Source organism: Gorilla gorilla, chromosome 1 (genome assembly GCF_029281585.2).
Source record: "Gorilla gorilla gorilla isolate KB3781 chromosome 1, NHGRI_mGorGor1-v2.1_pri, whole genome shotgun sequence".
NCBI lineage: Eukaryota > Metazoa > Chordata > Mammalia > Primates > Hominidae > Gorilla > Gorilla gorilla.
This window is the reverse complement of record NC_073224.2, coordinates 116,034,513-116,062,032: the sequence shown is the minus strand read 5'-3', so window position 1 is coordinate 116,062,032 and position 27,520 is coordinate 116,034,513. Positions and strand designations below refer to the sequence as shown.

Sequence of the window (27,520 nt, the reverse complement as noted above, 5' to 3'; positions counted from 1 at the left end):
AGAGAGACTAAGCATTTTGCTAAAGTCACGCAGCTTAGTAAAGACTGAAGGTGGTATCTGAACCCAAATTCTTGGACCCGTAATTCATTATACCATACTCCCCAGCACATTTTTTCAAGATAATCTTGTAAGCAGGATTAAGCAGTTAATTAGATTAATGGCTTTTTTTTAGCTACTTGAACAATCATACCTAGAAAATACTTGATATCAACCTGAATATCAACTTGAATAGAAGTCTCTAATGGCATGCTACTTGTTCCTAACCGTTTATGTGCTTAAAGTTGAAAGGAGATATGGAAAATATATTAACATACTTAAAGTGGCACTAGATAATTCATTTGCTGGATGGTGTAATTAATACTCAAAATATTTAGTTAGGATAGAAAGAATGAAAACTAAAGAAATAAGAATAAATTTCAGATGTACTATACTAACCTAAAAGTAAATTGTATGAATACCACATGGTGAGACCTGATTTGAGGACTACAGAAAAAGACCAGAAACTTGATAGTCCAAGTGGTTGCCGCATCCAAATATGGTAATTTAAAAATTAACTGACACTTGGCTTCTAGAGATGACCATCTTACTGTACTTACTTGGTCAGACCATACTTGGAATTCCTGGTAGTATAGTTACCATCTCTCTCTGTGCTTCAGTTTCCTTAGTTGTAAGAGAGGGGTAGTAGCTACAGTGAAGGGTGGCTATGAGGGTTGAATTGGAATATTCAGAGCATGTAGAATAATGCCTCACACATCTAAATGTTCTATTTGTTCAATCAATATTGTGTCCGGTTTCAAGAACTTCACTTTAAGAAGGCAATGAAAAGGGTAACCAGGGAAGAGGTTTTGGAAGCCACCATGTGAGTATTTAGCTTGAGTAAGGCTTTGGAGAAGAGAGCATCTTCAAGAATTTGAAAGGCTATTACATGTAAGAAGGAGCACACTTTTTTTTTTTTTTGAGATGTTGTCTTGCTCTGTCACCAGGCTGGAGTGCAGTGGTGCCATCTCAGCTCACTGCAATCTCCACCTCCCGGGTTCAAGCGATTCCCCTGCCTCAGCCTCCTGAGTAGCTGGAATTACAGGTGCGCACCACCATGCCCAGCTAATTTTTTGTATTTTAGTAGTTTTACCATGTTGGCCAGGATGGTCTCGATCTCCTGACCTTGTGATCCGCCCACCTCGGCCTCCCAAAGTGCTGGGATTACAGGTATAAGCCAACACGCCCGGGCCACACATTTTTTTTTAAGGTGTCCTATGGGGCACAACAGGACCAGAGAAGCCATAGGGAGCTAGCTTTTGGCTTAAGAACCAACTGAAGCTGCCAGAAATGATGAGTCATTTTGCAGTTGGTGGAAAGTCAAGCAGAAATCAGAGGTGGCTGCTGCAGCTGTTTGTTGTAAAGGGGATTCTGACCCCTCCTGATCTTATCATAGAATTATTTAATTGTAATTTTTCTGTTTTGGTTAATAGAGAACTTTGATCTAAAAAGAAGCCTGCCCTCATCATCTCCTTCCCCCCTCTCCAAAGTAAGCCCTGTAGGTTGGGGTGGAGGGTGGATCTTTGAGATACATCAGTGAGTAAAACACAACCCTCTAGCAGTCCCTGGCACATACTAGACACCCAATTATCTGAATGAAGCATGAATAAAATCTCTTTTTTTTTTTTTTTTTGAGACAGAGTCTCCCGCTGTTGTCCAAGCTGGAGTGCAATGGTATGTTCTCAGCTCACTGGAACCTCTGCCTCCCAGGTTCAAGTGAGTCTCCTGCCTCAGTCTCTCGAGTAGCTGGGACTACAGGTGTGTGCTACCACACCTGGCTAATTTTTATATTTTTAGTAGAGAATGAGGTTTCACCATTTTGGCCAGGCTGGTCTCGAACTCCTGACCTCAAGTGATCTGCCCACCTTGTACTCCCAAAGTGCTGGGATTTCAGGCATGAGCCACCAAGCCCGGCCAAAATCTCAAGTGTTTTAATGTTATTGCACTTTGCCTCGAGATGAACTGCGACTGTCAGATACAGTTGATTTGCTTGTTTGGGTAGTGTTATCAGACGTATTTTTCAATGTAATGAGTCACCTGATAATTTTCCATATTTTAAAGAGAAAGGCTCCATTGTGGAACTGTTGCAAGTATATGACTGAAAGGTCTGAAGTTAGTTGAACTGGGTAACTAGGAGGTTCTGTGCTGGTGGTATTCTCACTTAGAAAGGAAGGAGATGTGGTCTTGTGGTTAGTAAGACACATGATAACCAGAAGACTAAAAATCTAATTTTAGTCAGGCTGCTAAACAGTGCGATCTGAAGTAGAGCCCACACTGTGCTCACCTTCCATTGCTTGATTTCCTACTCATCACCTAACAAATGTTCCGGACACGTGTGGGCAGCCATTTAGCTGCTGATCCAGGATCACGCCATACCCAGGTCCACCCTTCTAATTGTCTCAACTAAAACAGCCAGTTAGGCTTGTAATTCTGTTACAAAAAAATCAATCCTGTTTCCCGTTCTATGCCTCTTCGATATTCAAGATCATCATTTCTTCACATGGATGGTCTGGGAGTTGATATGAATTAGGAGTATTTAAAGATGTTGGAGAGTTTGGCATAATAGAAGTGACAGCTAATGCCTACAACAATACATAGCAAAATAAGCACAGATCCCAGGTCTGGAAGGGGAGGGTGTTGGCAAGCAGCAAAGGGTTGGAATCAACTTTTGTTACAATATGTGACCATATAACAGCTGTCACCCTCTCACCAATTATTACTGTGTATATGGGTTGGTCTCTTCTAGTAGCTTTGAATCTTTGGATAGTGATAAAAATAGTGTTATATTAACATTCTCCAGAGAGACAGATCTAGTAGGATATAGATACAGGTATGAGAGGAGATTAATTAGGAGAATTGGCTTGTGTGATTATGGAGGCTGAGAAGCCCCACGACAGGCTGTCTTCAAGCTTGAGACCCTGGGATGCCAGTAGTGTGGATCCGTCCAAATCTGACCGAGCCACATTACTGGCATCACCCCTGATTGGCAGTCCTACTTGTTTGCTTCTGTGCATTTGGCCTGAGAATCTGGGGGGGCTGCGGCTGTAGATCTTAGAGTCCAAAGGCTGGAGAACCAGGAATTCTGATGTCCAAGCACAGGAGAGGAAGAGTGTATCCCAGCTCTAACAGACAGACTGACACCTTTGCCTTTTCTGTAGTTCACTCAGACTCGCATGCTAATCCCCTCTGGAACCACCTTCACAGACACACACCAAAATAATGCTTTACTGGGCTTCTAGGTATTCCTTAATCCAGTCAAGTTGGCATCTAAAATTAACTATCACAAGTGTCTTGTGTTTTACTTTTTCTAATGTGTTTAAAGAGCTCTGAAGACCATCTTACCGAAAGGAAAAGCCTGAAGAATGTACTCTGCATGAGGTACCGGCTAGTCAGTCAGATATGTCATTTCCCAACAGGGAGATTATGTATAGCTTGTTCAGTGACTTGCTCACTATCATGAACTCAAAAGAAACTAGCAATTTTTTAGACTTCTTTTGGGATCCTTGTACCGCATCCTATACTGCTTTTATGTTCATGTGTGCATTTGTGTACATGTATACACATATTACTCCATAACGAAGCACAGTCTTCTTTTATACCTTTCCTGGTTGGGGTAGTAGAGGAATTTTACAGCCTACAATCAGACACATCCAGAAGAAGAGTGGAATATGTATGATACCTTAAAAATCAGCACATTTAACAAAGTATAACTTACTCATGGTTACAACTAAGTTAATGTTTTTTCCCTTTATTTTTCAAAAGGCTCATTTTTCTCCATTTCTCTACTATCAAAGTCAAGAACTGCCCAATGGCTCTGTCAAGGAGGCTCCAGCTCCTACTCCCACTTCTCTGGAAGTCTCAAGTCCACCAGATACTACAGAGGAAGTAGATCATAAGCCTAAACTCTGCAGGCTGGCTAAAGGTGAAAATGGCTATGGCTTTCACTTAAATGCGATTCGGGGTCTGCCAGGCTCATTCATCAAAGAGGTATGGTAATCTGGTTCCAGCAGCCCAACAAACACAGCCACAATTAGTATAGTCTCAGCTTTTCCCACCCATTGATGGCTTAGTAGAGAGGTTCCATTGAAGGCACACACTGAGGGGTCTCACTTGGGTTCAGATAAATGTTGTCATGGTCCCACACCCTTTAGGTTAGCTACCAGTACATCATAAGCTCATGTTTGTTTGTTTCCCAAACATCTGTTCCAAACAGTGTGAGTTGACTGAACTCTAGTTGACAGTCACTATCAACCCTGATTGGCAGTCATATTTGTTTGCTTCTGTGCATTTGGCATAATGCCCCTTACCCTGTAGGGACTGATAAGAATCCCTATAGCTTTCAAGTTGGGAGTGAAGAAGGGGGACCTATTTATCCCCCTTCATCCCAGAAGACATATGATGCTGAACCACTATTTATAATACCACTAATCATGTGAATATGGAAGTTATAGCCTTCATAAATATAAAAGCATTAGAACACCTTTCTCAACTTCTATACCTCAAGGAGAAATAATAACATGATTAAAAATAAATTCTTGAGCTCCTCATCTATCCTCTTAAGGAGAGCTAGTCTGATGTCCCCTTCTCTGTTTGAAATTGATAACTCAGAACTTCCGTTCACAGGTACAGAAGGGCGGTCCTGCTGACTTGGCTGGGCTAGAGGATGAGGATGTCATCATTGAAGTGAATGGGGTGAATGTGCTAGATGAACCCTATGAGAAGGTGGTGGATAGAATCCAGAGCAGTGGGAAGAATGTCACACTTCTAGTCTGTGGAAAGAAGGCCTATGATTATTTCCAAGCTAAGAAAATCCCTATTGTTTCCTCCCTGGCTGATCCACTTGACACCCCTCCAGATTCTAAAGAAGGAATAGTGGTGGAGTCAAAGCATGACTCACACATGGGAAAAGAACGGGTGAGTGGGGGCCTATTTCTTTTCGTGATCTAATTTACTAGAGTCTGGGTACAGTCCCTATGAGTATATTTAATGTCTATGTTTGCCACAGATTTTTTTTAAAACTAGAAAATGACAATGTAAAGATAACTAACAAATCAAGTTATTGTAGAGGACAGGAGGCAGTATAAGAACAACAAATTTCTTACTTTCATAGCATGCAGCTGACAGCAACTGTCTAGAGCTAATAAATCAAGAAGTAAAAAGTTTATCAGTATTGTAATGGGAACCCCCAAAAGAGCCTGAATCGGATGATCCAGATATGAATTCTGGTTCTGTCATTTGTCAGCTGTGGGGAAATGGATTTATTTGTTCTGTTCCTCAGTTTTCCCACCCATAAAACAGGAATAATTTGTAGGATTGTTATCAGGATCATGTTAACTAAGATTAACTATATTAAAGTGCTTTGAATAGTGGCTGGCTCATAGTGAGCATGTAAGTGGTGATGGTTAAAGACAATACTGTTTAAAACAATTGACAGGTATTCCAGTTTTATTACTAGGAAAGATTAAGCATTCTCTATATTATTCTCTATATATTTGGATTAAATTTCTTGGTAAGTCTCAGTTTTATATTTTTGCCCAATTTTTCATAGATGAACTTGAGGTCCAAAAGTAAACTGACTTATCCAAGTTCATAAAGGAAATTTATAGCAAAGCCGAGACTCTAAAAAAGTTTAATTCAATGTTGTTCTTCTTTCCATTATATTAATTCTGCTAATGGGTGGAATATTCATTTTAATAAACTCAGTTTAATGAACACACACAATGCCCACTGATTTGTATTCAGGAATGCTTAATAAATACTATTAGTTGTATTAGTTGTCATTTAAAAATTCCGTAATTTCTCTTTAGGAAGTCAATATCCTAGTCTTATAAAAAAGAAATATATACAGACATTAAGGAATTTGTTAATGTGTCAAACAGCAAGTTGAAAACAATCAAGTGTAGAATTCAGGTCACCTGACTTCTAGTCATACCTAGATCATCTGATTCAGGCTCTTCTGGGGGTTCCCATTACAATACCGATAAACTTTTTACTTGATTTATCAGCTCTACACAATTGCTGTCAACTGCATGCTGTGAAAGAAAGAAATTCTAGTGAGTGACTCTACTCCCCGACTTAAGTCATGCAACTCTAGAATAGATCATCCCTCTTTCATTACTCTACCATTTGTAAATTCTTTGTTTTCTTATACACAGGCCCACAGTACAGCCTCACATTCTTCTTCCAATTCTGAAGATACAGAGATGTGATGAAAACAAGTAATAGCTTTGGCTATTTGATAGCTGTTTCTGGGTATTTAATAGGAATCCTTTCTCAAGGAATGAGTTGCGACCTGTTTACTGTCTCTTTAGAAGAAAAACTCCATTGGAAACCATTCACCATGTGTGATTGTCTTCTGTTATCACTTGTCTTACAGGCGGCTATTGCAGACGGCTAATTTATGCTTAACTTAGGAAGAGATAAGGCAAGAGCTAGATTTTTTTCATGTGATCTTTTCCAAGCTTCAACTTAACTACATTTCTCTGTATGATGATGTCTCTTACTTCTACAGGTTCCTTGAGCACCAAAGATGATTCATAACTCTGTATAGGTGACAGCTGCTTATAAAAGCATCTTAGCAGATAAGCCTATTAAAATTGTGCTTTTGTAACAATGTTGTGGTTGCTAGAATAAATACCATTAACAAATGCCTTTTGAGTATGCTTGATAGTGCTTTTGTTTTGGATTCACTTTTTATGCTTTAACCTTCATTTGCCTCTAGAAACCCAAAACACAATAAAGTACAGAATAAGACCTTAGTAATAAAATTCAGAAATTTCTTAAATTGCATGTCTGAGTGTTCTAAAAATTTTTCAACATTTCCCTTTCACAAGTGACTTATTCCCCCAGTTAAGTTATTCATGGTTTCACCCCACAGTGTGAGGGGCAGATAGAAAAAAAAAGGAAACATCACTACCGAATTGAAAGTAGGGTATAATACTAAGTTCACAGGAAATCAAGAAAAAATGACATACCTGAAATCTCTCTTTTGGTAAAATCTATTTCAGGTGCATACCACCCCTTTCCCGGAAAAGAACAGATAACCTCTTGTTTATTTTAATGGGGCAGGATCAGATGAGGAGGTGTGGGATGCTAACTCATGTTAGATCACACAAGCATAATAAATACCAAGCTATGCTTGATAAAATGAACGTAAGGCAAAAGTGTTACAGTCTCTGATTTTAATGAGTCAATCTCAAGGCAAAGCTATAACCTTTTCCATGTGAACCTTAAAACGGAAATCCTATGTGTTTGGCTCAGCTACCATAGACATCTCTTGCCCCAGAGTTCCAGTGTATTTTTCACCTTTAGTTTCTTGGCTCCTCTCCGCCTCTACACCAGCCTCATATCCACACGGGATGCTCTCTGCTGAGTATTGTCTTGAGTTAGTTCTCCCTCTCATGTTCTGGCTGATGCTACTCATGGTCATAGTATCACCTGAGGGGGAAGGAGTATGCTATGAAGGTGAAAAATGCTACCATAGCATTTTGTTTGTTTACAAAATGTCAGGCCCTGGTTCCATTTTTCCCCCATCTTATATCTAAATTTTGAAACCACTGGCCTCTAACAGTCTGTAGTAGGCTTAAGTTCAAGGTGCCATTTGCTTCTCTGGTGCCTGTTTGTGAGCCAAATAGAGGAAGAGTATGCTAGAGAGAGCGCTGACCAGGAAGATCACATCAAACCAACGGTGATAGAAGTTGAACTGCAGTTCTCCAAGGACTTCAGTGATTATGGTGCGGTATTCTAAAGGCATACTCATTTGGATCAGCAGCACAGAGGAGACAAAGTACATGCCCTGTAAGTCAAATGAATTAATCCAGAAGTGACTCTGAATGTAGTGAGGAACAGGACAAAGGAAATTATTAAAATTCTTAAAAGTATCAAGCACATTTCTGATATTTTACAGCTGTAAACATAAAGGTAACTAATTAAACTTACCATTATCTGTGCTAATAGCAGGACAATGACATTGGAGGACTTACTGCTAGAGATGGCATAAAAGAACTGTCAAGAAAGAGAGAGATAAATTTATGCAGTACTGTTAGATTCCTGTGTCACGAACAGTAAGAAATATGGTTAACATTTGATTAAAAGTGTCTCTTCCATGCCACAATCCTGTATAGAACAATTCATATGATTAAGACTATAAAGAAGAGACTTAAAATAGACTGCTGAAAAAGTTATACTTTCCCCCTGGGGGTAATTTAATTACATAACATATGAAAGGATTCCTATTGCTATCAAACTTCAGAAACTATGTGATACATATGACTTAACATCACTATAAAACATTAAGTTAGATCACTCCAGCCCACTCCAAGCAGTTGTAATTGTTAGTAGGTTCCCACGCTCTTTCTAAAACTGTGCTAGAAGCCTGCAGATCTCTTCCTGTCCCAGCCACTTCTCTTTCATTCAAAAGCTCCTGGATTTTTAAATCCCTACCTTTCCTACCAGAGAGGACTCACTTTCCACCTCCGTGAAGTCTTCCTACGTTGATTAGAAAATAGTTGAATTCAGGCTTTGGTATCAGGATGATGCTGGCCTCATAAAATGAGTTAGGGTATCATCCTGATACCAAAACCTGGCAGAGACACAACAAAAAAAGAGAATTTTAGACCCTGATGAACATCGATGCAAAAATCCTCAATAAAATACTGGCAAACTGAATCCAGCGGCACATCAAAAAGCTTATCTGCCATGATCAAGTGGGCTTCATCCCTGGGATGCAAGGCTGGTTCAACATTTGCAAATCAATAAACATAATCCTGCATATAAACAGAACCAAAGACAAAAACCACATGGTTATCTCAATAGATGCAGAAAAGGCCTTTGACAAAATTCAACAGCCCTTCATGCTAAAAACTCAATAAATTAGGTATTGATGGGACGTATCTCGAAATCATAAGAGCTATTTATGACAAACCCACAGCCAATATCATACTGAATGGGCAAAAACTGGAAGCATTCCCTTTGAAAACTGGCACAAGACAGGGATGCCCTCTCTCACCACTCTTATTCAACATAGTGTTGGAAGTTCTGGCCAGGGCAATCAGGCAGGAGAAAGAAATAAAGGGTATTCAATCAGGAAAAGAGGAAGTCAAATTGTCCCTGTTTGCAGAAGACATGACTGTATATATAGAAAACCCCATTGTCTCAGCCCAAAATCTGATAAGCAACTTCAGCAAAGTCTCAGGATACAAAATCAATGTGCAAAAATCACAAGCAGTCTTATACACCAATAACAGACAAACAGAGAGCCAAATCATGAGTGAACACCCATTCACAATTTCTTCAGAGAATAAAATACCTAGGAATCCAATTTACAAGGGATGTGAAGGACCTCTTCAAGGAGAACTACAAACCACTGCTCAACAAAATAAAAGAGGAAACAAACACATGGAAGAACATTCCATGCTCATGGATAGGAAGAATCAATATCATGAAAATGGCCATACTGACCAAGGTAATTTATAGATTCAATGCCATCCCCATAAATCTACCAATGACTTTCTTCACAGAATTGGAAAAAACTACTTTAAAGTTCATAAGGAACCAAAAAAACCCCGCATTGCCAAGTCAATCCTAAGCCAAAAGAGCAAAGCTGGAGGCATCACGCTACCTGACTTCAAACTATACTACAAGGTTGCAGTGACCAAAACAGCATGGTACTGGTACAAAAACAGACACACAGACCAATGGAACAGAATAGAGAACTCAGAAATAAGACTGCACATCTACAGCCATCTGATCTTTGACAAAGCTGACAAAAACAAGCAATGGGGAAAGGATTCCCTATTTAATAAATGGTGCTGGGAAAACTGGCTAGCCATATGCAGAAAACTGAAACTGGAACCCTTCTTTACACCTTATACAAAAATTAACTCAAGATGGATTAAAGACTTAAATGTAAAACCCCAAACTATAAAAAACCTAGAAGAAAATCTAGGCAATACCATTCAGGACATGGCATAGGCAAAGGTTTCATGACAAAAATGTCAAAAGCAATTGCCACAAAAGCAAAAATTGACAAATGGGATCTAATTAAACTAAAGAGCTTCTGCACAGCTAAAGAAACTATCATCAGGGTGAACAGACAACCAACAGAATGGGAGAAAATTTTTGCAATCTATCCATCTGACAAAGGCCTAATATCCAGAATCTACAAGGAACTTAAACAAATTTACAAGAAAAAAATCAAACAACCCCATTAAAAAGTAAGCGAAGGACATGAACAGACAATTCTCAAAAGAAGACATTTATGTGGCCAACAAACATATGAAAAAAAGCTCAAGCTCAGTATCACTGATCATTAGAGAAATGCAAATCAAAACCACAATGAGCTACCATCTCACACCAGTCAGAATGGCAATTATTAAAAAGTCAAGAAACAGATGCTGGCGAGGCTACAGAGAAATAGGAACGCTTTTACACTGTTGGTGGGAATGTACATTAACTCAATCATTGTGGAAGACAGTGTGGTGATTCCTCAAAGATCTAGCACCAGAAATACCATTTGACCCAGCAATCCTATTACTAGGTATATACCCAAAGGAATATAAATCATTCCATTATAAAGATACATACACATGTACATCCACTGCAGCACTATTCACAATAGCAAAGACATAGAATCAACCCAAATGCCCATCAATGATAGACCGGATAAAGAAAATGTGGTACATATACACCATGGAATACTATACTGCCATAAAAAGGAATGAGATCATGTCCTTCGCAGGGACATGGATGGAGCTGGAAGCCATCATCCTCATCAAACTAACACAGGAACAGAAAACCAAATATCACATGTTCTCACTTATAAGTGGGAACTGAACAATGTGAACACACAGACACAGGGAGGGAACAACACAAACTGGGACCTGTCGAAGGTGGGGAGGGGGAGGGAGAGCATCAGGGAAAATAGCTAATGGATGCTGGGCTTAATACCTAGGTGATGGGTTGATAGATGCAGCAAATCACCATGGCACATACTTACATACGTAACAAACTTGCACATCCTGCACATGTACCTCAGAACTTAAAATTTAAAAAAAAATTGGCAAAAGATTTGAACAGATAATTCATCAAAAAAAAAAAAAATGGGTGGGAAAAAAAGCACATGAAAAGATGCTCAATATCATTAGACATTAAGAAAATATAAATTAAAACCACAATGCAATATCACCTCATATCTATTAGAATGTCTAATATTAGCAACACTGGCCATATAGAGTGTTGGTGAGGATGTGAACAACTGAAACTCATACACAGTGCAGGTGGAAATGTAAATGATACAATTTTTTTGGAAAAGAGTTGGCTGTTTCTTCAAAAGTTAAACATTACATCTGCCATATGATCCAGACATTCCACTCCTAAGTGCCTACTCAAGAGAAAGACAGCACACGTCTATACACAAAATTGTACACAAGTGTTCACAGCAACTTTATCTGTAATATCCCCCAACTGGAAACAACCAAATATTCATCATCAGATGAATGGACAAACAAAATTGTGGCACGTCCAAACCACGGAAACACTACTCAGCAATACAAAAGAATAAACTACTGATACAAATCATAACATGGATAACATGTAAAATAATCATGCCGAGTAAAATAAGCCAGACAGAAAAAGGATACATACTGTAGGATTCTACTTACATAACATTCTAGAAAATACAAACTAATATATAATGAGAGAAAGCAGATTGGCAGTCGTCTGGGGACTAGAGGTGTGGGAGAGAGGCATTACAAAGGGACACCAGGAATCTCAGGAATCTCATGGCAGTGATGGATGGATGTGTTCTCTGTCTTGACCATGGTGATGGTTGTTGCATAGGTATATATGTATGTCAAAATGTACCCAGTTGTACATAAATATATGTTCGGTTTACATATCAGTTATACCCCAATAAACCTGTTAAAAAATGACATGCTGGCTGGGTGCAGTGGCTCACACCTGTAATCCCAGCACTTTGGGAGGCTGAGGCAGGTGGATCATGAGGTCAGGAGATCAAGACCATCCTGGACAAGATGGTGAAACCCTGTCTCTACTAAAAATACAAAAAATTAGCCGCGCGTTGTGGCACACACCTGTAGTCCCAGCTACTTGGGAGCTGAAGGCAGGGGAATCACTTGAATCTGGAAGGCGGAGGGGTTGCAGTGAGCCGAGATCATGCCACTGCACTCCAGCCTGGGAGACAGAGAGAGACTCCGTCTTCACAAAAAAAAAAAAAAAAAAAGACATGCTTCCCTAGGCCGGGTGTGATGGCTCACGCCTGTAGTCCCAGCACTTTGGGAGGCTGAGACGGGCAGATTGCCTGAGCTCAGGAGTTCGAAACCACCTTGGGCAACATGGTGAAAGCCCATGTCTACTGAAATACAAAAAAGCTAGCTGGGCGTGGTGGTGCGTGCTTGTAATCCCAGCTACTCGGGAGGCTGAGGCAGGAGAACTGCTTGAGCCCAGGAGGCAGAGGTTGCAGTGAGCTGAGATCGCACCACTGCACTACAGCTTGGGTGACAGAGTGAGACTCCATCTAAAAAAAAAAAAAAGACATGCTTCCCTAAAGGCTGCATCTTAGGAAAATACCTTTTAGTAGCTTTGCTAACTGAACATACTATCTTCATTCATTATCTCCCACTGAATGAATCCAGATTTTAAAATGTCATCTGAGTATTATTGACTTCAATTTATTGTAACACTAGATCCTTCATATAATGAAAATCCTCATTCATCTACATTGATCAAAATTAACTAACAAGCTGACAAAGCTCCTCTTTGCACAAACACAAACCCAGTAGGAAAGTCATCAAACTCGGAAGTCAAATCAGCCTTTTCTGTAATCACATTGAAATCCATTAATACCTGAGTCAGAGGTAAAGACAAATACTGTACATAAAAAATATTATGAGAAAACCACAAAAGAATTAGAGCTATATGTACAGCAAATGAATTTATCTATGGAAATACATTTTAGAATTTATTGTGAACTTAATTTTTTAGGTATACACATTATTAAAAAGGACAAGTAACTTCTGAGCTGAAGGTAGAAGTTGAAGTTATATATACAGTTATGTACTCATGGGTAACACAGAAAGCAGAATGCAAAATAAGAAATGTTCACATTCTATATATATATATATATATATATATATAGAGAGAGAGAGAGAGAGAGAGAGGAGAGAGAGAGAGAGAGAGAGATGGAGTCTCACCCTCTCCCCAGGCTGGAGTGCAGTGGCATGATCTTAGCTCACTGCAACATCCGCCTCTCGGGTTCAAGCGATTCTCCTGCCTCAGCCTCCTGAGTAGCTGGGATTACAGGCGGCCCACCACCACACCCAGCTAATTTTTGTATTTTTAGTAGAGATGGGGTTTCACCATGTTGGCCAGGCTGTTCTCGAACTCCTGACCTCAGGTGATATGCCTGCCTTGGGCTCCGAAAGTGCTGGGATTATAGGCATGAGCCACCATGCCCGACCTCAATTTAGATATTTCATAAACTAAGGCCTTATTAACAATTTCTGACAGAAGAAAAATGCAACCTTCCTTATCTATGTAATCTAAAAAGGAGAGAGGATAACGAATGAAGCCCAGAGATGTGGAAGATCATGATCTCTGTTGATGCAATCACATTTGTAATTTAGTTCAATATATCAGTCAAATCCACTCTTATCTCCCTGCCACTACCAGGAAAAAACATCAAAACTCTGATAATTAAAAATAACATACTTACCATGAAAAATTTCCAAACACAGTAAATAGAGAAAAAGTAACCAAGAAAATTAAAATATTTCCCCTTGAAGGTTTTGGAGTATTCTATTCTCTCCTAGGGGAAAACAAACACAAAACATAGTTTTCAGCAAAATATAAATTTATATTCAACACATGTATTCTTCCCTCTATGAATCACTGTTCAGGCTAAGTCAAAAAACCATACATTGTAATAATATTAAACTAATAACAGTAGTTGTGGCCAGCATTTACTGAATGCTTGCTTTTAGCTAGAGACTGGGATAAACATCTTACATGCATTATCCACTTAATCTTCATAACAAGTCTTATGAGATACGTTCTATTATCTTAATTTTACAGATGAGAAAATTGAGGCTTTGAGAGGTTCGATAACTTGCTCTAAGTCACACAGCTGGTGAGTAGGCTCAGGTTTATCTGTTTCCAAAGCCTGTGTTAACCTCTATCCTATAAGGTTACTCCTGTAAAGTTATCCTCAAAAAGAATTAAAAGTTTGCAATCTTCACTAACAGATTTTGCACATTTAAATTATATTCTATTTTAGGTGTACATAAGAAAGTTACTTCTTACAGTTTCGACACTTATTGATCTGGATCCTTTAAAATAGGGCTAGGCCATCCATGGCAGATAGATGTCTACTGCTCTTATAATATTACTAACTTATAAAGGAATAAAAGTAGCTACCATCTTTATCCCAGGTTAGTAGGAGGTGGTACGTGCCACCTTCCTAAATGTTGAAAAGCCTCTTCCGACTATCCCACCAATTGCTACTTTTGAGAGTGTTCCATTAAGGATTTTGCTAGTGACAGGAGCAATTTCATGAAGAGTGAAGATCCCTTATCCCTAATGCTTCATGGCTGATATAGAAGCTGTGAGGTATCTCTTGCTTGGCCACAGAGAAATCTAAAAAGCCATTTAGTCTTGTTCTCTCTTTAATAATATAGGTAAAAACCACACTTCAGTTTCCTTGCTCTGTACCTTGGTAGCATATAGATCAGCTGTTTCCAGAAAAAGCTGCCTGCTTAATTCTTCCAAAGCATCCACTTCCTGTTGAATGAGTAAGATCTGGCACAGAATGGGCATCAAGGTTTTAATCACATAGGAATTTCAAGAAATGCCAACGAGAAAGCATATACTTTTGGTTTTTCCTACAGTGGATTCCCGGAGTTGCCTATATTCTCAATTTCCTGTTTCATAGCCAGCAGCGCTACTTCAGAGCAACTTTCCCAACCTCTGACGCAGGTGTGTAAAAGCTTCTCCATCAAGAGCATCGCCACCAAATAATTACCACTCAGTTTCTCTTAAGCAGCTCAAACAGATGGTTTCATTTGTTTTTTGATTTATCTAGTTAGATTAAGTCAAATGTAATGTTCAAGATTGTAAATAGTTACATAATAATAACTATAATAAAGCATAGCTTTCTCCTACATTATCTGAATATAATGTTAGAAAAGGGAACTAATACTTTACTGTGTTCTAATATAGGCTAGGATTTACAGACATTACCTTATTTCTTTTCAAACATTATCTTCTTTTATATCTTATCTTCATGGGATTGTCTTATGCCATGGTGTTATCCATTTTGCACATAAGGAAAGTGAAGCTCAGAGAGTTAAATAACTTGCTCAAAGTCACACAATTAATTGATAGAGATGCAAAGTCAAATCCTCTTTTCCTCCAAAGCCTGCTCTTTCCATTACACTATGTTATTTTCCAAGAACTCAATCAGGTAGAGTTATTATTCTCCCATTTAGAGAACAGGGGCTCAGGGAGGTTAAATAATCCTGACATGTTTGTTAGCTCATCACTAACACAGCTCAAACCCGTATTATTGGCTTTTATGAACTTTTAAGTAACAAACATAGTAAATATAGCCCCTTCTAAAATAGAAGCACATACTTCAATCTAAATCCTCCCTCCTCTCTGATTTTTCCCACTATTACCCAAATCAGTAAGTGCCCTTCAGTTCCTTCCTTAATAGTGGCTACTACTGGCATGGTTCAAGCCACCAAACAATATGGTTTAACTAGTTACATGTCTGTCTCTCCCATGATTAGAGGGTAAGCTCCTTGAGGAGAAAGGCTATACTCTACTCATCATTTTATTTCTTAGCACTCAGCCTGGAAATAGGAGATACGAAATAAATGTTTCTTGGTTAAATAAATCTAAATTAATCCTTTTTCTTTCTCTTCCACAATCATCTTGCCTTTCTTTGATCTTATTCTTATCTTCATTTGACACCAGGACATAAATCATAATTTGTAGCAAGAATAGACATCCTTCTCTAATTGAGGCAAAAGGGAATTTGTATTTCCCTGGGACAGAGAAGGAAACAGGAGTATGCTATCTCATGCTTAGTTCCCCAAAGTTTTGACCTAATAGCGCCAGAGCCACACAGAAATTTGGTTACATAATTTGGGAAGTAGTTCAACATCATAACCAATCAGGAAAGAACAATTTATTAATCTATTAATCAAATCTCCTTTATCCTTTCTTTTTTATTTTGAGACAGGGGGTCTAGCTCTGTTGCCTAGGCAGGAGTGCAGTGGTGTGATCTGGGCTCACTCCTACCTCAGCCTCCCAAGTTCAAACAATCCTCCCACCTCAGCTTCCTGAGTAGTTGGGATTACAGGCACATGCCACTGGGCCTGGCTAATTTTTGTATTTTTTGTAGAGATGAGGTTTTGTCATGTTGCCGAGGCTTGTCTTGAACTCCTGGGTTCAAGTGATCTGCCCACCTCGGCCTTGCAAAGTGCTGGGATTACAGGGATGAGCCACTGCGCCCAGCCTCCCCTTGATTCTTTAAACCAAAATGTCACTGGAGAAGCAGAGCTACTTAAAATTTGTTTAGGAATACTAATTACTTTAGAAATGGGCCATTTATTTTAGGTAGCCATTATGCTTTATGGTGGCTTTTCAGAGTTGAGAAATGTAATAGTGTAGTGGAAAGAACTATGAAGAGGAGACCACAGTTATGTTTCTAGCTTTGCCACAAACCACTGTGTGACTTAACCCCTCTGGGTCTATTTTCTCATCTGTAAAATGGAAAGGCTGACTTTTTAGGACCGCTTCAGCTCAAAGACAATGATTTTATGATATTGTGCAGGTGCTGGAAAGATGACTGTACACATGGTATTTCCTAAGCCTAGCTCTTAGGAGTTTGGACTCTGATGTAGTCAGGTACCTTAGAAGGGACTATCCCAACACTACTTTTTTTCTTTTGCTCTTGGTCCAGAGTTGAGAAAAAGAATCAAGCAGAGGGACAAAGGATACTTTCACTTCCTGATGCTGAAGTGGTAACACTTTTTATCATTCCCCAGAAACCTGATGGTTTGTTATGCACTTCCCCCTTCTGGAACATTGTTCTCCGTGCCATTGCCATCCTGAAATGAAAGAAAATATAAAGCCTCAGCAAGCAAGCATGGACCCTCACAGTCTAGTCCCATCCATTTTCCAGTCTCACAACTGCCTCTCATGTACTGAGCTCTTTATGTAAGGATACTGATTCTGGAGTCCTACTTTTCTACTGCTTACAACTGAAGGGAAACTATGTGGAAGCAATGTGGCCTGGGTCAAGAAGCACAGAATTTGGGCTAGGCAATAAATTTGAGGACTGGCTCTGCTATTTGGAAGCTGGGAGGTCTTAGAGTTTTCATCTCCTCATCTCTGGATGGTTGTGAAGATAAATGAAATAATACATATGAATTCATGTTGTCAACTAAAAGGCGCTATACATAGTTTAATTACTACAGTTACCATTTAAAGACAAAATAAAACAGCTAACATACCTGGCTGGGTGTGGTGGCTCACTCCTGTAATCCCAGCACTTTGGGAGGCCGAGGCAGGTGGATTACCTGAGGTTGGGAGTTCAAGACCAGCATGGGCAACATGGTGAAACCCCATCTCTACTAAAAATACAAAAATTAGCTGGGCGTGGTGACCCATGTCTGTAATCCCAGCTACTTGGGAGGTTGAGGCAGGAGAATCGCTTGAACCTAGGAGGCAGAGGTTGCAGTGAGCTGAGATCACGCCACTGCACGCCAGCCCAGGTGACAGAGTGAGACTCCATCTCAAAAACAAAACAAAAACAAACAAACAAAAAAACCCAGCTAATATACCTAACTAAAGGACCAAATATAGAGTTCAGAACGCAATACATGTTTTCTTCCTTCTTTTTCAAAGGCAGACAAAAGGAAAAAAAAAATAGCAAAATTGCATAAACCTGTCCCCTTCTAAAATATCAGTCTCTAAGTCCAATACCCTCACCTTCTGTAATCTGTCCTACAGGTGAATAAATCAACAGGAAACCTACCACTCCTGGTCCTGTCAGTCTGCGGAGGACCGACTAGTACAGTGGTAGCTGCTGGCATGTCCCAGCTCACCACAAAGGTATTAACAGGGTCCTAGTGAGGATCAAAATAAAAGATCATTTGTACATAATTGATTTAAAGGGTTTAATGGGCCAAGGCCTACAGGCATAAAATGAACTAGGATGAGTCTAATAAAAATAGAGTAGCAGGACCAAAGAAAAATGTAACTCAAGGTGGATATTTTTGGGAGGCAAAAGATAAAAATGGTGAAGAGCAAGCAACAGCATTGGTATTTATGCCTGGGACTAATACAAATAGTACCAATGGTACCAAAGATCAAATGATATTTCTATGGGTGAAATTTTTTGAGCCATTGGCTAAAATGATATTAACAAGAAAGAATGTCAGCCATGTTGACTTAACTGTTTCCTTTTGAAAATGACCTTTGCCTGGATACTGAGTGAATGAAACACAGCTCTTTTAGCTCTTTCTGCCTTTCTTCTAACTACACATCTACTATCACTCACCATTTTGGGAAGATGTAATAAACAACCAAGAAGAGGCTCAGACCTAGGGAGATTCTGACTTGTAAGATTAAGGCTTAGTAATTCTAGGTTTTTATATTTTCATAGTTGAAAAAGCTAGAACACATACACAAAGAAGGCAAGGGTTCTATTCCACTCATTTAATAGTTCATTTCAGCTTAACATGCAGGATTAAAGGAAGCAGTTGTGAGAGAGGAAGCACAGAGCTCATTTCTATTGTCCTTATTTTCAGTGTCTACAACAAACACTAATGACTGGCTGTGGAGTGGAATCGATTGAATATGTAAAGGTGATTGACACTGTGCTGTGGTCTCATAATAGGCAAAGAAGTGTAATCACTAGAAGTGAAAGTTAGAGGCACATAGACAAGCATGGCCTTGTTTTAAACAATTCGCTTTTACTTTCAATTGTATCAAAAATCTATTAATTCTAAACCAATTTTGCTCTTATCAAATAAGTTGTAGATGAAAAAGAAATGATCATATATTTAAGAAGGTAACAATATTAAACCTTCCGAAGCGTGAATAGGAATCAAAAAACCACCCAACCATATGAGGTACTATAGAATTAGATCACCTTCATCTTCAACTTTTCTTTACTATCATCATCACTATTGTCTCTTTATAACAAGGGTAGCTTACAAGGAATTATCTATTTGTTATTAGCCCAATGTCATTTAAAAGTTCCTAATATGGAAAAACATATGCACTTGGCTGAGGTTTGGTAGTAGTGTACAACAGAAGAAGCTAAAAAATGTCTACTGAGGTTTAAATGTCAGTCAACTATTTTCTGGTCTCTGTTGTTTCTAGTAGGAAGTCAGCCATTACTTTATTTTAGTTAAACTTTTTGAAATAATTGTAGATTGATAATGTAGTTTTGAGAAAAAATACAGATTCCATGTACCCTTTACCCAGATTTCCTCAACTGAAATATCTTGCAAAACTCTAGTACAACCAGGATACTGACATTGATAGAGTCACAATACAGGACATTTCCATCACTACAAGGATCTTTCAGGGTGCACCTGTACAGCTTACCTCCCTCCCACCTCCAATTCCTTAATTCCGGCAACCACAAATCTGTTCTCCATTTCTGTAATTTTATCATTTCAAAAATGTATATATAACTAGAATCATATGGTATATATTCTTTGGGGATTCTTTTTCACTCAGCGTAATTTTCTAGAGATTCATCCAGGTTGTTGTGTGTATCAATAGCTTGTTCATTTTTCCTGCTAAGTAGTATTCCATGGCATGAATGTACCACAGTTTGTTTAACCACTCACCCATTGAAGGATATCTCATTTATTTCCAGTTTTGTGGCTACTATGAATAAAGCTGCTATAAACATTCACACAAAAAAGTTTTTTGTGTGAATATAAATCTTCATTTCTCTGGATAAATGCCCAGGAGTGCAATTGTTGGGGTGTGGTAACGGCATGTTTAGCTTTTAAAGAAAGAGCTAAACTGTGTTCCAGAGGGACTATACCATTCTACATGGATGCCAGCAACGTATGAGTGATCCAGTTGCTCTGCATTCTTATTAGTATTTGGTGTTGTCACTAATTTTTATTTTAGCTATTCTGATAGGTGTGTAGTGATTATCTCGATGTAGTTTTAATGGCATGTCCATAATGGCTAACAATGTTGAACACCTTTTCATGTGGTTATGTGCCATTTGTATATCCTCTACAATAAAATGTTCATCATTTTTGCTTATTTTCTAACTGCATTTTTTTAAATGTAAGCTTTGAATGTTTTTTATTCTAGATACTAGTGCTTTCTCAAATAAGTGGCTTGCAAATATTTTCTCCCAGTGGGTAGCTTATCTTTTCATCCTCTTAACAGTATTTTTTTTTTTTTTTTTTTAAGAAGGAGTCTTGCTCTGTCACCCAGGCTAGAGTACAGTGGCTCCATCTTGGCTCACTGCAACCTCCGCCTCCCAGGTTCAAGCCATTTTCCTGCCTCAGCCTCCTGAGTAGTTGGGATTACAGGTGCCCGCCACCACGCCTGGCTAATTATTGTATTTTTAGTAGAGACGGGGTTTCACCATCTTGGCCAGGCTGGTCATGAACTCCTGACCTTGTGATCCACCCACCCTGGCCTCCCAAAGTGCTGGGATTACAGGCGTGAGCCACCGCACCGGGCCTTAACAGTCTTTTACAGAGCGAAAGTGTTAAATTTTGATGGAGCCCAATTTATCCATTTTTCCTTTCATGGATTTTATTTTTGGTATCAAGTAAAGAACTTTTTGTGTAGCCCTTGATTCCAAAGATTCTTTTTTTTTTTTCTGAAAGTTTTATCGTTTTACATTTTAGTCTATTATCTGTTTTAATTTGTTTTTTTGAGACGGAGTCTCGCTCTGTTGCCCAGGCTGGAGGGCAATGGCGGATCTCGGCTCACTGCAACCTCCACCTCCTGGGTTCAGCAATTCTCCTGCCTCAGCCTCCCCAGTAGCTGGGATTACAGGTGCCCGCCACCACACCGGACTAATTTTTTGTATTTTTAGTAGAGACGGGGTTTCACTATGTTCGCCGGTCTAGTCTTGAACTCCTGACCTTAAGTGATCCGTCCGCCTTGGCTTCCCAAAGTGCTGGGATTACAGGCATGAGCCACCGCGCCCGGCGTGTTTTAATTTTATATAAGGTGTAAGACTTAGATTTAGATTCATTTTTTAAACCTATGGACGCCTAATTGCTCTAGCACCATTTGGTGAAAGGTTATCTTTCCTCCACTGAACTGCTTTGGCATCTTTGTCAAAAATTAGCTGGGTGTATTTGTGTCAGTATTTCTTTTCTTTTCTTTCTTTCTTTTTTTTTTTTTTTTTGAGACAGTTTTGCTCTGTCACCCAGGCTGGAGGGCAGGGGAGCAATCTCAGCTCACTGCAACCTCTGCCTCCTGGATTCAAGCAATTCTTCTGTCTCAAACTCCCAAGTAGCTGGGACTACAGGCGCATGAAACCATGTCCAGCTAATTTTTGTATTTTTAGTAGAGACGGGGTTTCGCCATATTGGTCAGGATGGTCTCAAACTCCTGACCTCAGGTGATCTACCTGCCTCAGCCTCCCAAAGTGCTGGGATTACAGACATGAGCCACCATGCCTGGCCATGTGTCAGTATTTCTGGGTTCTCTTTTCTGTTCCAGTGATCTATGTCTACCAGTACCACAGTCTTGATTACTGTAGCTATATAATATGTTTAAAGATCAGGTAGAGGAATTCCTCTCATACTGTTCTTTTTAAAAATTGTATTAACTATTCTAGTTATTTTGCCTTTCTGTACAAATTTTAGAATAATTTTGTGTATATCTACAAATAAATCTTGCTGGGATTTTGAAATGAATAACATTAAATTTGTATACCAATTTGGGGAGAATTAACATCATTACTATTCAAGTCTTCCAATCTATTAACATGGTTTATTTATATCTTATTTGATTTTTTTCATTAGTTTTATAATTTTCAGCAAAAATGTCCTATATACATGTTTTGTTAGACTTCTATGTAAGTATTTCATTTTGTGAGTGATTGTAAGTAGTGTATTTAAACATTTGATGTTCATATGTCCATTGCTAGCTTATAGAAAGACAATTGATTTAAAAAAATTGGATTTTCAAGATGGGGTCTTGTTACGTTGCTCTCAGGCTGCACTCAAACTCCTGGGCTCAAACAATCCTCTCGCTTTAGCCTCTTGAGTAGCTGGTCAAGCGCATTCACCACTGCTCCTGGCTACAACTGATTTTTGTATGTTCATTTGGTATTCTACAATGTTGTTGAATAATCATTACTTTTTTTTTCCCATTGTTGCCCTGTATGTATCATTTTCCCCTTGTTGCTTTCAAGATTTTCTCTTTACTTTTGCCTTTTAGCAGTTTCACTATATATACACATAGGTGTAGTTTTCTTATGTTTTGGGCTGGTATTTCTTTCAATGCTTTTTCTGCCCCTTTCCTTTTCTTCAGAACTCCAATCACAAGAATGTTGGACTGCTTGATATTGTCTCCTACTGAGACTTTTGTTGAGTTTTCTTCAATCTTTTTTTAAAAAAATATTTACTATTTTTTTCTTCTTTTTGAGACAGAGTCTCGCTCTGTCACCTGGGGTGGGGTGCAGAGGCGTGACTGCAGCTCACTGCAACTTCCGCCTCCCAGGTTCAAGCCATTCTCCTGCCTCCACCTCCTGAGTAGCTGGGACTACAGGTTCCCACCACCATGCCCAGCTAATTTTTTTTGTATTTTTGGTAGAGACGGGGTTTCACCATGTTGGCCAGGCCTCAAGTGGGAGGCCTGTCTTGGCCTCCCAAAGTGCTGGGATTACCTGGCCATTTTTCTTCAATCTTTTATCTATTCTTCAGATTAAATAATTTCTATTAATCTATCTCAATTTTTATTTTTATTTTATGTTTTGAGACAGTCTCGCTCTGTCACCCAAGCTGGAGTGCAGTGGCATGATCTCAGCTCACTACAACCTTGCCTCCTGGGTTCAAGTGATTCTCCTACCTCAGCTTCCCAAGTAGCTGGCACTACAGGCACATGCAAGCATGGCCAGCTAAGTTTTGTATTTTTGGTAGAGACAGGGTTTCACTATGTTGGCCAGGCTGGTCTCTAACTCCTGATCTCAGGTGTCCAACCACCTCGGCCTCCCAAAGTGCTGGGATTACAGGTGTGAGCCACCATGCCCAGCCTGAATTTTTATGGATCTGATTCTTCTGTCATCTCAATTCTCCTGTTAAGCCCACCTAGTAAAATTTTTATTTCTGTTACTGTAGTTTTCAGTCTTTGGATTTCTATTTTGTTGTTTTTTTAAAAGTTTCCATTTCTTTGTTGGGATTCTCTCTTTTCAATTGTATCATGCTTTCCTTCACTTTTTTGAATATATTTGTAATGGTTACTTTCAAGTCTTTGTTAAATGTGTAATCTGGATCCACTTGGAGTTAGTATCTATTGGCTGCTTTTTATCTTGAACATTGGTCACATCGTCTTGTTTCTTTACATGTCTAGCAAGTTTTGGTTGAAGGTAATATGTTGTAGTGACTTTGGAATCTGTTTTGTTTTTCTGAGAATTGTTAATTTTTTTGGTACTAGTAAGCAGTTAATTTACTTAAACTGTGAAATCTGTCATACCTGCAGCAGCTAATGTTTCTGCTCAGTTTCTTGGTTTCTAGCTTCTCCTTTTTAGCCTAACTCCCTGATATTCTCCGCTGAGCTTGAGCTTGTGTAGGGTAGTGGTAGTCTGGACAAATTCTATAGTCATATTTTAGGGCTTATCCTCTCTGTGGATCTTTTGCTTCTAGGGATCTCTCCTAAATTTTCAATTGCTTTGCCAGTCCTGAGATCTACCCTCTGACACCTCAAGCCAGAAAAGCTTTCACTTTCTGTCATCCAAACTGTGTGTTCAACCTGCACATAGCTCAGAAAATGCACTCAATCAAAGGCACAGCAACCTTGCAAATCGCACCAAGAAGCAGTTCAGTATATCAAGGATAGACTCTCTTCCAGTTTCTGCCTATTTTTCTCAGGCTCTTTGGTGTTTACCGTGGAAATACATTATTTAATGATGACACAGAGATTTGGGAAGGGTTTATACTGAGATTTTGGATATTAGTCCTTCTGCATTTCCCTCATTTCCAAAATTTCCCCTTTAAATGTTCAGTTACTCAGCTGATTTAAACTCTTACCAATCTGTACACTTGAGTGGGTGCTGGGAGGGTGGGTGGTGGCTAAGGGGCACTTCCAGGCAAGAAAGCTATCAACTTGCAAGTTACCTGATGCTCTTCTCAAATTTCTACCTGCCTCTGCTCATTTTCCAGTAACTTCAAATACTTGCTTTTAATATTTTTTCCAGTTTTTATGATTTTCTGTAGAAAGAATTGCTTAAATTCTTTCCACTGTCATTTCTGGAAGTTTCCTCTATTGAGAATGGCTGTGGCTGTTGCTGAAATTTCACTAGTGAATATATTTCTTCCTCCTATCTCTAGAAAATTTCAAAGAGGTCCTAGAAAACTAATTCAAGGTAGAGGTTAACATTTTTTCCCTCACTGTTCCAAACAGGAAGACGTATGCCTCTTTCCTCCTCCCATTTTAAACCACTAACTTTTTTGTACATAACAAATGTTACTTTTCTTGTATGTCATCTCACTATGGCCCTCTACTGTTAAGGTGAAAGATGGTTTTCTGGTCACTACTCCTCCCCAACTATGAATGTTTGCAAAAACAGTTTTTCTTTTTTATTAAAAAAAATTTTATTTTGTAAAACCACTTGTAAACAACAAAAACAGTTTTTCTATATTGTGGTAAATGGCAAGGGCATTATATGAATCCCAAGGGCCCCAGTGTTGTCATGTTTGCTGTCTATCTGCTCTGTTAGTTCCACTGGGTAAAGGACTGTGGTAACGGGGTCATGTTGGGAGGCTGATTCTTCTGTGAGCCACTCAAATTAATAAAACTTACTGTCAGACCACAAACCATTCCTGATCCTGACCAGACAATGCATTATAGGGGAAATGGGCTATAGTATGTATAGATCAGAGTCAATTCCTTAGCACTACTAGTATGAAATGGCTTAAAAGTATGTATCCACACTTGACATGGGTCATGACTTCACTTTTTTTTTTTTTGAGACAGAGTCTCGTTCTGCCCCCAGGCTGGAGTGCAGTGGTGTAATCTCGGCTCAGTGCAACCTCTGCCTCCCGGGTTCAAGCGATTTTCTTGCCTCAGCCTCCCAAGTAGCTGGGATTACAGGCATGCACCACTATGCCCAGATAATTTTTGTATTTTTACTAGAGATGGGGTTTTGCCATGTTGGCCAGGCTGGTCTTGAACTCATGACCTCAGCCTCTCAAAGCGTTAGGGTTACAGGCATGAGTACCCGGTCATGACTTCACTTTTATATATTCATTTCTTTGTATGAATAAAAGAAATACAGAGAGAAAGAGAATAGCCTTGGGAATCAAAATAGTATTGTTTATATAAATCTTTCACTTTTGAATAATCTTGCTCTATTTTTTAAAATCTGCATTTATATACACTCATGTAAAATAAACAATAAATGTAAATAAAATAAATTATACACGTGTCTACCTTCAATAGCCTAGTAAAGACATGCAGAAATAGAGACAAATAATTAGTCAGTGAACCTGAGCCTTCTTTATCATTCTTTTTTTTTCCCTTTTTTGAGACGGAGTCTCACTCCATCACCCAGGCTGGAGTGCAGTGGCGCCATCTGGGCTTACCGCAAGCTCCGCCTCCTGGGTTCACACCATTCTCCTGCCTCAACCTCCCGAGTAGCTGGGACTACAGGCGCCCACCACCACGCCCGGCTACTTTTTTGTATCTTTAGTAGAGATGGGGTTTCGCCGTATTAGCCAGGATGGTCTTGATCTCCTGACCTTGTGATCTGCCCGACTCGGCCTCCCAAAGTGCTTGGATTACAGGCGTGAGCCACTGCACCTGGCCTTTATGTCTAATGTTATCTCTTACATTAAGGCTTCTTTAACTTGACTATGGGTCTTACTATAAAAAAGTGTTGAAGGAGGAAATATGAAATGTGAAAATACTCATGCAATTCAAACCTGTTACCATTTACTTATGGGTAATAATAACTTTAATAAAGAGAGTAGACTAATAAGCTTCATGAAGGTAAGAAATGATTATCTTGTTCATCATTCTATCCCTAGCATCTAGTACAGTGCCTGGCGTAAACTAGGTTTTCTAAAATTATTAAGTGAATGAATCTATGAATGAATAAATGAAGGCAAAGCATGAAAAGCAAATGATTGTACTGTAGAGACTATTAATAATTTCAGTAGTTGTCCTTAGCTATATGTGGGTCATTGTTCTAAGGGCTCTAACTTGTTTTTCTAAGTCTTAACTCATTATTATTACCTCTATTTTACAAATGAGGCACAAAGACATAAAGTAACTAGTTCAAGGTCACACCATTAAGTTGTAGATCAAGGATTCAAATTCATACACAGTCTGATTTCAGAGCCTATGCTTTTATACACTGTGATATAGATTTCTATGAAATCCCACCTTGAAAATACACATTTTAAAAGTACTTTTTAAATAACAAAGATGATATAGAGGACTTAAATGATTTTAAGTAGTTGGAATGAAGGAAGTTGAGATCTAAGTCAGATATGTAAAAGATTGTGAAAAATTAAGGAAAATAGACTTAAAAAAATTCAGGACAATAAGGCTGGGCATGGTGGCTCACGCCTGTAATCCCAGCACTTTGGGAGGCCAAGGTGGGCAGATCACTTGAGGTCAAGAGTTTGAGACCAGCCTGGTCCAACATGGTGAAACCCCGTCTCTACCAAAAATACAAAAATAAGCTGGGTGTGGTGGTGCGCACCTATAATCCCAGATACTCGGGAGGCTGAGACAGGAGAATTGCTTGAACCTGGGAGGTGGAGGCTGCAGTGAGCTGAAATCACGTCACTGCACTCCAGCCTGGGCAACAGAGTGAGACTCCGTCTTAAAAAAAAAAAAAATCACAATAGACAATATTCCATTCTTTGAATACAAAAGTTATACACCAGTCCATGAGCATGGGATATCTTTCCATTTATTTGTGTCGTCTTCAATTTCTTCTATTAATGTTGTATAGTTTTCAGTGTCCAGGTCTTTCTTCCCCCTTGGTCAAATTTATCCCTAAGTATTTTTTCTTGTAGCTATTTTAAGTGGGATGGTTCTCTTGATTTCATTTTTGGAATGTTCATTGAACATTAGTATTGTTAAAACATCCATACTACCTAAAGCAATCTATAGATTTAATGTAATCCCTATCAAAATTCCAATGTCATTTTTCATAGAAATAGAAAAAATAATCCTAAAATACATATGGAACCACAAAAAACTGAATTGCCAAGGCAATCATGAA

At 39.0% G+C, this 27,520-nt stretch overlaps 2 protein-coding genes across 5 annotated transcripts in view; one reads left to right on the top strand and one right to left on the bottom strand.

Moving 5' to 3' along the window:
* The window catches only part of PDZK1 (PDZ domain containing 1), a 36,826-nt gene extending 30,139 nt beyond the window's left edge, over positions 1-6,687 (top strand). Inside the window, exons 7-9 of the mRNA XM_055356920.2 lie at positions 3,799-4,023; positions 4,660-4,950; positions 6,192-6,687. Coding sequence (XP_055212895.2) covers positions 3,799-4,023; positions 4,660-4,950; positions 6,192-6,245 — 570 coding nt within the window. The 3' untranslated portion in view covers positions 6,246-6,687. The remainder of the gene's footprint in view (positions 1-3,798; positions 4,024-4,659; positions 4,951-6,191) is intronic.
* A 515-nt stretch (positions 6,688-7,202) lies between these two features.
* GPR89A (G protein-coupled receptor 89A) overlaps positions 7,203-27,520 on the bottom strand; it is a 46,029-nt gene continuing 25,711 nt past the window's right edge. For all 4 annotated transcript variants that reach the window (XM_063697846.1, XM_063697782.1, XM_063697834.1 and 1 more), the window contains 5 exons: positions 17,059-17,168; positions 14,764-14,850; positions 13,769-13,861; positions 7,975-8,040; positions 7,203-7,831 (listed from right to left, as the gene is read on the bottom strand). In XM_063697846.1, coding sequence (XP_063553916.1) covers positions 17,095-17,168 — 74 coding nt within the window. In that variant the 3' untranslated portion in view covers positions 7,203-7,831; positions 7,975-8,040; positions 13,769-13,861; positions 14,764-14,850; positions 17,059-17,094. The remainder of the gene's footprint in view (positions 7,832-7,974; positions 8,041-13,768; positions 13,862-14,763; positions 14,851-17,058; positions 17,169-27,520) is intronic.